The following is a 16891-nucleotide window of genomic DNA, read 5'->3' on the forward strand; positions in this document are numbered from 1 at the left end:
ATGGTGTATGAAGCCATTATTGGTGATCCATGCATATCATGCATTTGGAAATACCTTGGCATTAGGATAACTAATTTGGCATCATTAGATGTCCTTTTTTATGTGTTACCACGTATGGTTTAAAATGATGAGGAGGAAATGATCTTGATTGTAACTTTTTTATGAGTATTAAATGTATTAAAGTTCCTTTATATTTGTCTACATGATTTAACTTTTTGTTCATTTTTTTAGAATTGTTCTTGAGTTTTTTTAAACAAGTTGTTAGGAAGAGACATGATAGCATTTAATAAATAACATTAAAGATTTAGTCAAGAGAAGTCATCCAAAACATCACCATAAACGGCAAAATATAACAAAACATAAATAAGAACTTTCAATTCCATACAAATAACTTCCAACTACTATCAAAAGACATTCAAGTAGACCATCTGAACGCTGAAAATTAACATGACAAGAGAACACTCAATTCATACATATTAATAACTTCCAAATACTATAAAAGAAATACACTACAAATAGAATGACTCTAAATTTTCCCGTCTCCTCCTGCACTATCTTTGACATCCTCCACGTTGAAGGCGGTCTCTTTCTTCTCATCACCCTCTTCTTCAACTCCTTCGTCGTCTTCTTCACCAATGTTATTCTTGAAAACGTGTGTGTCGATAATGCATCCATAGTCCACAAAATGTTGTTTCAGAGGGTTAAATGAGCCCATCTGGAATGAGTTGTAAGCTCCGACTGCCTGAACGAAACAACGATAAGGGATTAAAATGTTGTCATCAGTCTTTAAGAACTCCTCATGGGCAACTTTCCAGTTGGTGAACACACCAAATCTTGGCCCTTTGAATAAGACATAGAACATGGGCACTCCCTCCATATTCAACTAAGAATCTTATGCTGCCTCAAATAACCACTCCTAGAGATTTTCTCAAATTTAGAAACTCTAGGAATGGCACAACCGAATCATGGCACTATGTACTTATATTCAAATGGTAGAAATGGTTACTCTATGTTTTTTTTAAGATAAACGTTGGAAGTTTAATTGGAACTAAAATAATTGATTGAAGTATTATTTTAATGTAAGTCAAATATTACAATTGACATTTTATTCTTCTACTAATTACAAAATTTTGAGCTGTGAGTCCTGCACTGGGTAAGCTTTATAGCATAGAAAAGTGTTTTTACTTATTCAAGAAACTTGCTGACTTTTCTCTTTAAGAATTGTCACATCTACTTTAAGTGTGTGTCCATTTAGGTGATTAGTCTCAAGTGCACTTTCAAGCACTAAATGATGATTTTATATATAAAGGGAATTCCTTCACATACTATAAAATAGGGTTAGGGAAGCAAACTGCAAGAAAATATTAGTGTAGTTACATCCATGATTCAACTGCCAAATTTAATGTATTATATGGTCATTAGTTATTGTATTAAAGATATGCATTTAATTGCATAACCTAACCTTCCCCGCACAAGTTAATTTATAAGGTGGTAGCTACGATGCATGAGTTTATCACAAGTCCATCAACACACTTTCATTACAAAAAATAAAAATTAATAAAATTGGAAGACATATTTCCAACTCTCTTTGATGATGATGCTCTAGAGTTTCGTATCTATCAAATAGATATGGCAATGCAAGTATGTTAAGCAAAGTTAGGATCTCAAGGTCTGTTTAATAACTATTAATTTTTCTTCACCCTAATACATTCTTTATTTTTAATTAAATTGTTGAGCAATCTATCTATATATCCTTCCTAATGCAATGTTTTGTTTAATAAAACAGCCATCTTACATGATAAGTAGTCAAGTTAGGGCACCACTACAAGTAACACTACAACATCTACAAAGGTGTGTATCACGCATTTATTTTTTAAATATACAAATTTTTTAACTGGAAATGTATTCTTACTTGTGAATCATGCATGTGGAGACATTCTTATTTATTTTAATCTAAGTCTTAATTAACGAAAAATAATTTGTACATGTTAGTAAAGATTATAGTGCTCCATAAACGTGTATATATGTTGGTGGTATAATGATGATATTATCCGTAGTTAAATCCATGTAGTCATACGTGTGGCTTTATGAAATCACAATATTTTTAGGTTAAACATATGTAATATATGTAGTCTAGTCACAATTCCTCTTTTTCTATTTTTTTAAATAAAGATTATACATTTTATTAAAAGAATCTTGAATGAGACAATAATTTATTAAAAAATCAAATTTTCTAATGATAGTGTTCAAATAAGTTGCTAAATCACAACTCATGATAAATCAATAAAATCTCATTTGTCTATTTTTTTTAGTCCTCTTTTTTGGATAATGTTTAAGGATTTGATACAATTCAACATTATTACTTACACAAAACCATTGTCAAATATTATAAGTTTTTATATTAATACCAAGGGCTGAAAGTACATTTGAATATCATTTTTTGCCAACTATTCATGGCCTAGCAATATGGGTATTACTAAAAGTACAACACACATACATTGGGCCCATTTTCATTTAAAGATGTAGCCCAATCACAATAGCGTGTCAAATGCCCAATAATAAATGGGCTTATTCCATAATCCATATGTTATTTAAACTGAACAAAATATAACATGGTAAATTTAAGAATTTTTACAATTTCTTTACAGATGGTAGACGTTGATACAAGTTCAAATCCTGAGTGGGCTTCGATAATACAGGAGTTAAATATAACTAAAACAGTTAATGAACTAGAAAAAATGGACATTGTTGGTAAATATCTAGATTCGGTTGATAAGTGGGAGACGTTCTATGAAATATATGCAAAGTGGATGGGGTTTGGCAAAAGGTCAGATGACTTGAAGATAAGAAATGGGGTAGTATCAATGAGAAGGTGGGTTTGTACAAGAGAAGGTTATAGACGGAGTGAATATGTGGATATGCCCAATCGCAAAAAATGATCAAGACCAATCACAAGATCTGGATGTCAGGCAGCTCTCAGAGTGGTTCACATGAAAGAAAACGACTTATGGTTGGCAAAAGAATTCAGCCATGAACATAATCATGAAATGGTATCGGTCCCTGAGTTGCAATTTCTCAAGAATAATCGTGTGGTGTTCGATGGTTTGCTTGCACAAGTTCGTTCGATGAACTCAGTCGGGATAAAAACTTCTCAGATTATGTCCCATACTGCTATGTAGTCGAGAGGTTATGAGAGAATGCCATGTCAAGTCAGAGATGTGTACAATAGAGTAGCAGGAGCAATTAGGGAAGAAAAACTGGAAACTGATGCGGAAGGTGCATTAGGATTCTTGGATTGTCTTTCTGCACGAGATCCAAACTTTTTTGTGTACCACCAAGCTGACACAGAAAACAGACTCGCCAACGTATTCTGGGCTGACGGGACTGCAAGAATTGACTACCGGGCATTCGGGGATGTGATAGCATTTGACACAACGTACATGACCAACACGTACAACAAGCCATTGTGCATTTTGATGGGTGTCAACCACCATTTCTCAACTTGTGTTTTTGGGTTTGCGTTGCTCGTAAATGAAAAAATGGAGACTTACTCATGGATGCTAAGAGCATTCTTAGAATGTCACCATAAAAAAAAACCTTCAGTTGTGGTCACTGACGAGGATAATGCAATGCGTGAGGCAATAAAAGAAATACTTCCAGAATCCACACATCGATTATGTGCTTGGCATCTAAGCACAAATGCATCTAGGGCTGGTAATGATCTTGGATTCACAAAAGCATTCAATAATTTGATGTACTCATACTACAATGAGGAGGTGTTTGAGAACAAATGGAAAGAGTTGATGGAGACATATCAAATGGAAGACAACGAATGGTGCCAACTCCAATACAGAAGAAAGCGAATGTGGGCAGAAACCTACCTCCATGAGCAGTTTGTTGCTGGAATGAGAACAACACAGCGCTGCGAGTCAATGAATTTCTGCCTAAAAAAATTCCTTTTGAAGAGATACACCCTACGTGAGTTCGTTACAGCCATTGACATCGCGGTGACAAAAATAAGGCACATCGAAAGATTAAATGACTTTACAACGAAGCACACGCTCCCCAATCTCCCATCCTCAGATGCTCTTAGTATTTATTATGATCAGTGTGCAAAATTCTACACCCGAGAAATAAAAGTGGAATCGGAAATCAAAAGAGAAAATGCCTTATTTCATCAGCAGCTATGAAGATCATGCAAATCACACTATCTTCAATGTTGGAAATTTTCGAGATGGTCAAACGAGATATAAGGTCACTCGTACTCTTGGAACAAACCATTTCGAATGCAGTTGCTTATTCTACGAGACTAACGGTTACCCATGCAGACATATTTGAGTAATGATGAAGTCTTGTTGCGTAAGAATAATCCCAAATTCACTACTCCTCAAAACGATGGAGCTTGCATGCAAAATCCCATCCGGAAAACATGGAGATAAGCCAACCTATTCAAGAAGAGTCTGTGCATTGCGAAATGTCAAGATTCGATGCACTTAATTCAGATGCTACTATGATGAACTTCTACGCGTCTAAGTCACCACAATATTATAACACAGCAAAGGAGGAAATTGCTCATCTCACTGCCATTTTCAAGGAAGGTATGGACATCCAAGGAGTGTCACAGGGCACATCCACGAGGAGATCGTACCGAGAAAATCCAAACATAATGCAAGACCCAGTTAGAGTCAGAACAAAAGGTCAAGGAAATCCAGGGCAGCGAAGGGACAACAGGCATGGGATTCCAACAGACGGATCAGGTTTCAGACAAAGGGCATGTGGAGCATGCGGTGCCCTTGGTCACAATAGTCGAACATGTACCAATCATGGCCACACAACTGGAAGAGGAAGAGGGCCAAGCACAAGCAGTGTTAGTATCGATCGGTACACAAAATCGGGGAATGAAAATGCAGGAGGTGAAATTGACATGCCTTATTCAACGCAGGAGTCTTTTGGGAATGATTATGATGATCATGTGTAATGCGCAACCTATTGGATGCAATGTTATTGTGTACTGGATATTATTTATAAGATCACTATCTCTTAATAGTTAAATCATGGAATCAATTTGTAATAGTTATTACTACGCTTATGTATTGATCATATTTTCAAAAACAAACCGACTGACATATTGATCTATATACGTTTTATTTATATGTTAAAATCAATAAAAATAAATATATTTATTATTATTTAACACTATCATTGCATGAATAATAATTATCTTATTTTCAATTGATTATGGAACACATGTTCCCAATCAGATCACGTCTTCAAGAGCATGTAACAATACAATACCAGCATATAGGTTATAATGAAGACTTCTCCCTTCGAGGTGGTCTAGATCCAAATACCAACCGTCATGAAAGGCAGACCTATGATCGGTGGTACTTTGGCAGTACACAGGCAACTTATGCAACAATTTTAAGATCAAGGCCAAACCAAACTATGTTAACATATGATGACGGAACATGTCGATTATTTAACTACAAGCAAAATAAGGTAATTCAATGTAATAACATTTTATATTGAATTGCAATAAATATAACTAAGAAAAATTATATTCACTAACATGTTGAATGTTGTGTTACTTACTCAATTATTTAATATGATACATTGTCAAATTTAATATAAATATATTGCATACAATATAAACTAATTTTTTTTTTTTTAAATAACCCCAATTCCTATATGATTTGGAACATTGAATTTTAAATATCTAGAATTTTAAAACTTAAAATAACAAGTTTACAATTAAAATCTCATTATTAAGAAAATAATTTAACCATGTATTTCCAAAAATTAAAAAAGATAAATAAATAGTAGATAATCATCTTTCAAGTCAAAAAACTTAATATAAATGTTGAAGGCCATGAGTTCTAGCAACAAAAAAAAATTAAAATATAAATGTGCATCCTATAGTAACAACTGTGTACCTTTTATTAAATCTATGTGCTAACATTTATAAATAATGTGCAGATAGCTATTTTTATATGGAAAGATATACATGGTATAGAAAGACATTTATATCCCTATTTAACTAATTTTTTTATTATAAAAAAAACCAACCGGTAACCAAAACCGGTTGTCATGAGTAAAAATAGTATATTAAAATAAAAAGTAGGTCTTCATCCTATTAAGTTGCTGTCAGAATAGTACACATAAGTGTACTTGAGGACAGCACATTCCCAACACTTTTTCAATAAAACAATTGAGATATAATAGATTGAAGGAGCGGAAGTCATTCCGCTTAAATGCCAAGCGATTTGGAATGATATTGGAAAACATAATAGTACACAAAGAATATCAAGTAAAATTTATATTACTATAAATAGTTTATATTAATTTTTATTTGATTTTATGTTTATATTTAAAATCAAACTTTTTAGTTTAATTGTTTGAATTTTATTAACCATCACTATTTATAAATTTGTTGGCTTAAAAAAATTGTCTATCGTCAACGGCCATAATAAAAAGCGAATTATTAAATTGGTAGTCATGATATGTATTTTAAATCTTAATTTATGTTTATTTATATAATTGATATGATTTTGATCTGTAGAATCAATTAACAATAAATATCTATAGAAAGTTTATTTAATTGTGGGTAGTAATTTCCTTTTTAAAATCCTCTACGGAGTATAAGTCAAGTACTTAAAGTGAGACAGCTTAGAAAGGCCTTTTCATAAAAAGCCCACGCAAACCAACAAATATATATATATATACAAAGGGGTTGTCGTGAAGAGAAAGAAACTGAGAGTGAACGAGGGAAAAGAAAGAGAGAAAAGTGTGTTTTTGGCTTCTTGTTTGTGGCCAACGCCGGCGTTTGACGACTGAGCCTTTCACAGCTTTGACGGTTTGGGTTGTGGCGGCGCAAAGGGTCACTCGCTCACAGGTTTTCCTTCCTTACTACTCTTTCTTTTAGGTTTTACTTGAGAGCGATTGTTATGGGTAAGAGAAGATTGGAAGAGGGAGAACAACGCTGCTCCAATGTGTTCGTGTCTTTCTCAAAGAGGCGCAAAGGGCTTTTCCAGAAGGCGAGCAAGCTGTGCATCAAGTGCGGCGCACAAGTTGCCATTGTCGTCCTATCTCCGACGGGTAATCCTTTTGCTTTCGGGCACGCTTCGGTGGATGAGGTTCTTCACCATTATCTTTGTCAAACGGCCATCAATCCCAGCTTCATCACTGATGAACACAAACACCTGAACCAAATAATCGAAGGCCTCAAGTTTAGCCTAAAACAGGAGCAGAAAAGAGAGGGTCTTGATGAGGAGAGTAAGGTGGTGTTGGGACTCAAGGAGTGGATTGAGAAAGAGTTTGAGGACTGTAAGACTACTACTGCTATGGAAGATTTGGAGGGCTTGAAGCAAAAATTTGTGGTGTTTCTTAACCAAATCACTCAGAGAATATTGGGGTTTGTGTAATGACCCAACTACTCTAGACTTTGGACCATTAATGAAAACTACACATAGACCCTAATCCTTAATAGAACTTACAAGTGGAAAGATCATAACTTTATTAAAACTTGTAAAAACAAATTGTTAAACTTACATAAAACTCAAAATAGGATATGGGATCCCATTGTTTTAAAAACAAAACATAACATAACGGTAATTAAAAAGAGATTACATAAATAAGTGCGGAAAAATACACATAAAACCATAAGTAAAGACTTCATCCTCGAATCGAAACTCTCGGCTCTTTGAATCCATTCCGCCTCAATACACATGCCCAAAACTACCAAGAACCTTTCTCGCCACTAAAGCTATTTTCCTGCATATATAAACAAAAAGGAGTGAGCCTAATGCCTAGCAAGGAAAATCTAACACATAAACCATATACATAAATTTCATAAAGAAACATAAAACATATCATAACACTTATGTCACATACATACTATAATGGCCATTATTACTTGGGGTCCCATAAACTAAACAAGTCATATGCCCATTAGATTAGTAGGGCTTGCTAGCTAAGCAAGTCATATGCCCATAATCTATTTGGGGCTTGTTAGTTGTATGGGTCATATGCCCAAGTCTACAAACATACTTAACATAGCATATTACATAACATAAAATCATAAGATAACATATAAAATCATATAACACATAAATCCTATCCTATTTTCCTTACCAAAATTACCGGGATATGAGGACAGAGTTGAGACTTTGGAACACTCCTAAAAACCATTTATAACAGGGTGAGTATATTGAAGAAAAGGGATGAAAGTGATGAAGGAATTATACCATCAAAATACACTTACCAAGAATCTTATGCTCAAGAACTTAGATTTCCTAACCAAGAATAAAGAATAAGGTTAGAATGCTGAGTAGAAGACTATGAGAACTTTAAAGAAAATAATACCAATTGAACTAGAGTTTGGAAATACCTTGAAGACTTATATGACCAATCTAAACCTTGAACCGAAATATGAATAAACCTTATTCCCCAAGTGTTTGGTAAGCTTATAGTGATCAAGCTTATGATCCCCAACCCAAGTGTTTACACTCTCACAATAACCTAGCAACTTGCAGCCTCTGAACTTAGCTTAAAGAATGAATAAATGGCTAGGCACTAGGTCCTATTTATAGAGCTTAGGAATGAAAAGATATTCATTTAACTTGAATAAAAATAATGGCTTTTTAAGTGAAAAACATTTGAATTATCGTTTAGCAGAGGCTGAAGACTCGTTCAGAAAGATGCTGGACTTATCAAGAGGTTAAGGATTTGAATGAGAACGTTTTTGAAAACTTTCAAAAATTCACTGAAGGAGGCGATATATCGCCCCTTTTAGGCGATATAGTATGCCCGAGGCAATCGTGCGACGTTTTTTTTTTTTTTTTCGTACTGCGATATATCGGCATACGCTGAATATTTAAACATGAAATTACACATTTTTAGCTTAATTTGAATTGAGTAAACAACCTTGTCTAAGCCCTCTAATATTTTCAAAGCTGCTGACTGACCCTAGGATATTCAAATTTTAACCTTAATAAATTTAATCCTCAAAATACTTAATCATTATTAAACATACAATGACATGTGCTATTATCTTATTGGGTCTTATCTAAACCTTATAATATAATAAATATTACCCTCAACATCAGTCATATTAATCAAACCTTAGGTTAAAATTAATATTCCTAAACTATAGGCTAAACTTAGAAAATCTACAAGTGTTACTATGAGTGTCCAAATAAATCCCGGCCTGAACAAAAATTCCACAGTTATAAAAATAATACTATTATTACTATTATACTACTATCTAACTAGCTAAGTAAAGTTCTCGGACTCTACAGTTTGGAAGTTCTACTTCGTCCGTTGAAAGAGGAAAAAATGTTGCTATTACCAACGATGAATGTGGCAGCACTCCTTTTGATGAAGAAGATTTTGGTATTTCGTTATCTGATTTATGGTCTTGAGATAAGTTTAATTTAGCTACTTTTATATCATATTATGCATTCATTTTTTTCTCTAGTTTTACTAATAGTTAGCCAATATAGCAGCTTAAGGTGGTGGTGTATATGAAATTAGTTTATTCATTGTCTAGAAAGTGTAGAGGAGGATGTTATTAGAGCAGAGTAACATATTTGAGTTATGACACATATTCATCTTTCTCTTATTTTGTTTAAATTTGTAATTTTTTGATAAGTTTCATGCCTATAAAGTAGATATTTGGCTATTTGTTCTCTCTGGATTTCTGGGTTGCATTGTTCTTTTATAGTGGACAAAATGAAAAAAAGTATCTCTGCACTTTGGGAATAATGTAGAGTCCAAGAACTTTACTTAGCTAAGATAGATAATAGTATGATAGTATTTATAGCATTATCTTTGTTACTGTGGATTTTTGGTTCAGACCGGGAATTATTTGGACACTCATAGTAGTACTTATAGATTTTCTAAGTTTAATCTATAGTTTAAGAATATTAAGTATAACCTAAGGTTTGATTAATGTGACTGATATTAAGGATTATATTTATTATATTATAAGGTTTAGACATCAACCAATAGGATTTTAAGCACATGTTATGAATGGTAATTAAGGATTAAGTATTTTTGAGGATTAAATTAAATAAGGGTAAAGTTTGAATGTTATAGGGTCAGTCAGCAGCCTTGAGTACGTTGAGGGCTTAGTCAAGGCTGTTTACTCCATTCAAACTTAGCTAAAAATGTGTAAATTCGTGTTTAAATATTCAGCGTATGCCGATATATCGCAGCTATAGGGGGCGATATATCGCAGCACGTAGATACGGAAAACACGAATCGATGCACGGTCGCCTCGGGAACAAAGGTCCAGGCGATATATCGCCTATAGGGGGCGATATATCGCCTCCACCAGCATATGTTCAAATGTTTTTGAATTCATTTCCTTTCAGCCATTCAAACTCCTTCAACAGTCCAGCATCTTTTGAACGAGTCTTCAGCCTCTGCTGAACGATTATTCAAATGATTTTCACTTAAAAAGCCATTATTTTTATTCAAGTAAAATCAAGATATTTTCATTCCCAAACTCTATAAATAGGACCTAGTACCCAGCCATTATTCACCATTTGCTCTAAGTTCAGAGGCTGCTAGTGTTAAGTGAGTGTGAGAGTGTAAACACTTGGTTTGGGGAAAAACTATAAGCTTAAACATCATAAGCTTATCAAACACTTTGGGAAGTGAGTGCTATAGTATTTCGGTGGATGTTAGATTGATCTTGCAATCTTTGAGGTAAACCCAAAACTCTAGTTTCTTTCTGTATTTTATGTTATTTCCTTTCTCAAAACCTTCTACTCAGTCCCCTAACCTCATTCTTATTTTGGTTAGGGAATCCAAGTTCTTAAGCACTTAAGTTGTGGTAAGCATATTTTCTTTTAATGGTTTAGTCTTCCTATTCTCTTTCATTTCATCTCCTTTCTTTAGACTCACTCTTTCTTATGGTTTTAGGAGTGTTCCAAAGGTCCCAACTCAGTCCATAATCCCGGTAACTTTGGTAAGGAAAATAGGCTAGAATCTATATGTTTATGTTTATGTTATCTTATGTGTTATGTTATGATATGTTATGAATATGTTATGAATATGTTATGCATGTGTTTGTTGTAGGCTTGGGCTTATGCCCTATTTGACTAACAAGACCCCAAAAAGATTGTGGGCATAAGCCTATTTAGCTGGTAGGACCCCACTAATCTCATGGGCATAAGTTTGTTTAGTCTATGGGACCCCAAGTAATAATGGCCATTATAATAAGTGTATTATGTGTTATGATATGTCTTTACGTTTATTATGAAATTTATGTGTATGACTATGTGTTAGATTTTCCTTGCTGGGCATTAGGCTCATTCCTTTCTGTTTATGTGCAGGAAATAAGCTTTAGAGGCGGTAAGATTCGTGACGCTTAGAGGATGTGTATCGATGGTGAATGGAGTCAAGGGGCCTAGCGTTATTCGATTCGAGGATGTAGTCTTCTTTATGTTTTTATGGTTTTAAATGTATTTTTCCGCATCTTCTATGTAACCCTTTTTACTTTAAGTTATTTTTGTTTTAAAGACAATGGGTACCCATATCCTACTTATTTTTATGAAAGTAACCTTTGTTTCTACAAGTTTATAATAAATTATGGTATTTCCGCAAAAATGTAAGTTTTATGTATAGATTCGTTAATGGTCCAAATAGTCTAGATTAGTGGGTCATTACAGTTGGTATCAGAGCAAAGGTTCCTTCGCATGAAGTTCTCCTCGATACACATGCTCAAAGCTCTGAATCGGACCGCCAAGTAAGTGTTTAAGTTACAAGTACAAGTTACTTTGTCTATGTGTATAGCTAACAACTTTAGTGTTTATGTTTTCAGTTAAGAATGAACGGAGCTTTAAGCAATGAGGATATCCGAGCCATTAAGGCTTTAAAAAGAATAAGGGAGCCAAGAAACACCGTAGGAGCACTAGAAAGGATCACTCAAAGATTGATCTTGTTCCACAAAGAGATAGGTCATCTTCAAGAGTCTAAGCGAATCATGATGAGAGCTGCAGAACAATATGTCCTAGTAATTAGGCTTTTAAAAGATTTTCCTTCAGCAATTTTATCTTTAGAAGAAATATGGGAGAATATAAATAATGATGATGACTTACAAGCAGCCCTAAGATATTATTCTCTCATACTTAAGTTCACCTATGATTTGGAGTTTCAATTCACTAATGAGCAACAACATAGGATCTTCTTGAATCTTCCCCGAGGAAATTTTGAGGCTCAAGACAACGATGATTATAAGGAGATAGATAATGATATGCTAGATGAAGGATCGGATGTAGAAGATCCCGATTTTTAGAATAGCTAGTTTTTCATTATTTGTTTTGCTTATTTCTTTCTTTATTTATGATTGTAATAAGTGAAAATCTTTTTCCAAATTGATTTCATGTTATTTTATCATCATGTATGAGTTTGATTTTATTTTTGCAATCATAATAAGTAATAAATAAAATGAATAATGACTAAGTTCAGTGAGGGTGGATACAAATCAATGAACCAAGTTTCTTTATTGAGAGTTAGGGGGCCTTAGTAGTGGGAACGATTTTACTGATCCCAGCCCTCCCTCAATATGGTTAACTTTGGAACAAAGATAAGTTTCGAGCCTGAGAATTAAGTCATATAGGATGATTAGAAACACACTTAGAAAATAAAGATGACTTGTTTTTCTAAGTATAGAAACCCACTCTAATAATAAATAAAGACCTATATAATTTTTTTCATAAGAAGTCATAATAAATAGGTCCGAGATATGTTTGTTTTAGAATAAGTTTTGCCTTAGAGCCTATTAGGGTAAGTTCTAACAAGTTCTCAACTGTTAGAACTTTTGGTGAAGATGTCGCTCCGAAGATCTGCACGCACCAACGGAAACGCCTCCAACGTTGTTCCAACGACCAATGATGCCCTCCAGTTCGCAGAAGAGGAGTACGTACTACTACTAGCCGCAACGCGCCGACACCGTCAGTTGACAACATCACGGAAATCACTAGACGGCAACAACAAGTCGAGGAACTCTTGCCGCAACAACGTCAACAGGCGCAGACTCAGCCTCAGCCTCCGCCGCAACCGCAGCTGCAGCTACAACAAATGGCCCTAGCACCCCAACAAGTTGGTCCATATGGGGGATGGCCAGTGACGAACTACGCGCCACATCCAGTACCAAATATGGAGTCAGTGTATGAAAGGTTCCGCAAACAGCATGCTCCAAACTTCAAAGGGACTATAGACCCCTTTGAGGCTGAAGAGTGGCTAAGGAATGTGGAGCCAATTCTTATGCACATGAATCTCAGTAAATGCAGACCGCATATCCTGCGTCTCGTCATTTCTCAAGAAGGATGCCAAAATATGGTGGGACTTAGTTCACCAGACTAACGATGTCACCACCATGACATGGACAAGATTTAAGGAGCTGTTCCACAAGAAGTATTACACCTCGGCAGTCATCGCTAATGGTAGAAGAATATGCTCATCAGTTCAACAGATTAGTCAAGTTTGCACCAGAGTTGGTCCCAACCGACTTTACGAGGTTGACCAAGTTCGTCGGAGGACTTAGACCAAAGATGGAATTAGGGGTTAAGTTAGCAAACCTGGAAACCACTACCTATGCCAATGTTCTAGAAACGGCAATAGAAGTAGAAAGGATTCAGATTAATGTTAGTAAGGAGAAGAAGGGTTAAACGATGGTTCCAGACCAAGGTCTTTGCCTTGACCCAAGGAGGAACCCATGCTAGTAATAAGCATTTACAGGTCAGATCCTATCCTCGATAGTATATGTTCTAGTATCGCTTGATTGGTAGCAGTATACTCGTATATCTCGTTAGGAATGATAGAAAAACTAGACAAACCTAGTGAAAGATTTAGAACTAGGTTTGTAACCGAGTTGCCTTCGGGCAAAGTAGTTCTATCATCACGAATAGTATGAGGCGTACCGATCAAGATTGAGGCCATAGAACTAGAAGGAGACCTGATAGAGCTAGTGATCAAGGACTTCGATGTAATACTAGGCATGGATCGGCTAGCACGGCATGGCGCAACGATCGACTGCAGACGCAAGAAGGTGATGTTCGAGACTCCTGACGGCCAGAGACGATGCTTCATGGGACAAGCTTCAGGATTACGCACCCCGTTAGTGTCATCTCTCAAAGCTCAACAAAGGATAGAGAAAGGATGTCAAGCGTTCTTAGTCAGCATCACAAACGTGGAAAAGGGAGACGCCACTTAAGGATGGAGATGTTCGAGTTATACAAGAATTTCCAGAGGTATTTCCCGATGACTTGCCAGGATTGCCGCCAACTCAAGAGATAGACTTCACGATAGAATTAGTACCAGGCACCGAGCCTATCTCTAAGGCACCATACCGGATGGCACCCACGGAACTCAAGGAGTTAAAGATGCAGCTACAAGAATTCCTAGACTTAGGCCAAGCCATTCACCATGGGGAGCTCCGGTACTATTCGTGAAGAAGAAGGACGGAAGTATGCGCATGTGCATAGACTACCGTAAGCTGAATAAAGTAACAATTAAGAACAAATACTCGCTACCTCGGATTGATGATTTGTTTGATCAACTCTGAGGCGCGACTGTATTCTCTAAGCGATTTACGGTCCGGGTATCATCAGCTCAAGGTAAAAGGAGAAGATATTCCTAAGACAGCCTTTAGGACTCGTTATGGACATTACGAGTTGGTTATGTCTTTTGGTCTTGCTAACGCACCAGCCGCGTTATGGACTTAATGAATAAGGTCTTCAAGGATTACTTAGATAAATTCGTCGTTGTATTCATCGACGATATCTTAGTATACTCCAAGGATGAAGTAGAGCACGAGGAACATTTGAGGATGATTTTGACGCGATTGAAAGAGCACCAACTCTACGCGAAGTTCAAGAAATGCGAGTTTTGGCTCTCACAAGTGGCGTTCCTCGGGCACATCATATCGAAAGACGGAGTTGCAGTAGATCCATCAAAGGTAGAGGCCGTGAAGGATTGGCCTAGACCAAAGAACGCGTCAGAAGTAAGAAGCTTCTTAGGGCTAGCAGGTTACTATAGAAAGTTGTAGAGGGCTTTTTCTAAGATAGCCACTCCACACACCAACCTGACCCGGAAGCAACAAAAGTTTAACTAGAACGATAAGTGTGAAGAAAGCTTCCAGTTGCTTAAAGATAAGCTTTGCTCAACACCAATACTTAGAGTACCAACACCCGACGATAAGTTCGTTGTCTAATGCGATGCATCAAAGCTAGGATTGGGAAGCGTGTTGATGCAAAAACGACAAAGTGATAGCCTACGCCTCACGTCAGTTGAAGGAGTATGAACAACGCTATCCAACTCATGATATGGAGTTGGCAGCGGTGGTCGTTGCAAATCTGGCACCATTATCTTTACGGAGAACGGTGCGAGATTTATACGGACCACAAGAGTGTAAAATACTTCTTTACGCAGAAGGAGCTCAACATGAGGCAGCGCAGGTGGATAGAATTAGTCAAGGATTACGACTACGAAATCCTATACCACCCAGGGAAGGCGAACGTAGTTGCCGATGCGCTTAGTAAGGAAAAGCTATGGGAACTTAGCAGCCTTATCCGGAATTGAAAAGCCTCTACAGCAGGAGCTTATCAGTGCTGGAATCGATGTGATTATAGGCAAGTTGGCTAAACTTGTCTATCCAATCGAATCTGCTAGAGGACATACGGATTGGTCAGAGACATGATGACACGCTAGCAGCACATATGGAAGCAGTCAGAGAAGGCAAGAATACAGATTTCTCAATATCTAGCCAAGGATTATTGAGATATAAGGATCGAGTATGCGTGCCAAGTGATCGAAGTAATAAGAGGACGATTCTAGAAGAAGCGCACAATACCCCGTACTCAGTTCATCCAGGGTCTACCAAGATGACTCATGACATCAAGGCAGTCTATTGGTGGCCAGGGATGAAGAAGGAGATAGCGAAGTATGTATCTAAATGTCTGGTATGCCAACAAGTGAAAGCGGAGCATCAGCGGCCTGTAGGTTTAATGCAACCGCTTAGCATACCAAATGGAAGTGGTACGATATAGCCATGGACTTCGTGACGGGTCTGCCAAAGACAAATAAGCAGCATGATTCCGCTTGGATAGTCATAGATAGACTAACCAAGTCGGCTCATTTTCTGCCTGTTAAGACTTCATATACGGAGGACCAATATGCAGACATCTACATCCAAGAGATTGTACGATTGCATGGAATCCCCAAGACGATAGTGTCAGATAGAGGATCAGTAATTACGTCAAGATTTTGGAGAAGCTTACAGCAAGCTATGGGTACTAAGTTAAGCCTTAGTACAGCTTCCATCCTCGGACAAATGGGCAGTCTGAGCGTACGATTCAGATCTTAGAAGATATGCTACGCGCATGTGCAATTGATTTCAAAGGATCATGAAACAAGTACTTACCACTGATCAAGTTCTCGTACAACAACAGCTACCAGTCGACGATCGGAATAGCACCTTATGAGTTGCTATATGGAAGAAGGTACCGATCACCGTTGCACTGGGATGAGGTAGGAGAAAGGCAGCTTCTAAGGCCCGAAGCTGTTAGACAAGCTCAAGAAGCAGTAACGCTTATTAGACAGCGTATGCTAGCTGCTCAAAGCCGTCAGAAAAGATATGCGGATACCAAGCGACGCGATGTGGAATCCTAAGTTGGAGATCAAGATATCTCCTATGAAAAGTGTTAAGCGGTTCGGAAAGAAAGGCAAGCTTAGTCCCCGATTCATAGGTCCTTTTAGATATTGGACAAAGTGGGAACAGTTGCGTATAGACTAGCCCTACCGCCAGCACTAGCCGATAGTCACAACGTCTTCCACATCTCGATGTTACGCAAGTATGTGTCGGACCCATCTCACGTCCTCAAGT

General features: G+C 36.6%; 1 protein-coding gene across 1 annotated transcript; it reads left to right on the forward strand.

Annotated features, from left to right (window-relative positions):
- The first annotated feature begins 1629 nt into the window (after window positions 1–1629).
- Window positions 1630–4190, forward strand: LOC133825631 (protein FAR-RED IMPAIRED RESPONSE 1-like). Its single transcript, XM_062258545.1, has 4 exons — window positions 1630–1641; window positions 2649–2855; window positions 2970–3116; window positions 3180–4190. Exons 1-4 carry the CDS (start codon window positions 1630–1632, stop codon window positions 4188–4190), a joined length of 1377 nt encoding a protein of 458 aa, XP_062114529.1.
- Window positions 4191–16891: the final 12701 nt, after the last annotated feature.

Source organism: Humulus lupulus, chromosome 3 (genome assembly GCF_963169125.1).
Source record: "Humulus lupulus chromosome 3, drHumLupu1.1, whole genome shotgun sequence".
NCBI classification, from domain to species: domain Eukaryota; kingdom Viridiplantae; phylum Streptophyta; class Magnoliopsida; order Rosales; family Cannabaceae; genus Humulus; species Humulus lupulus.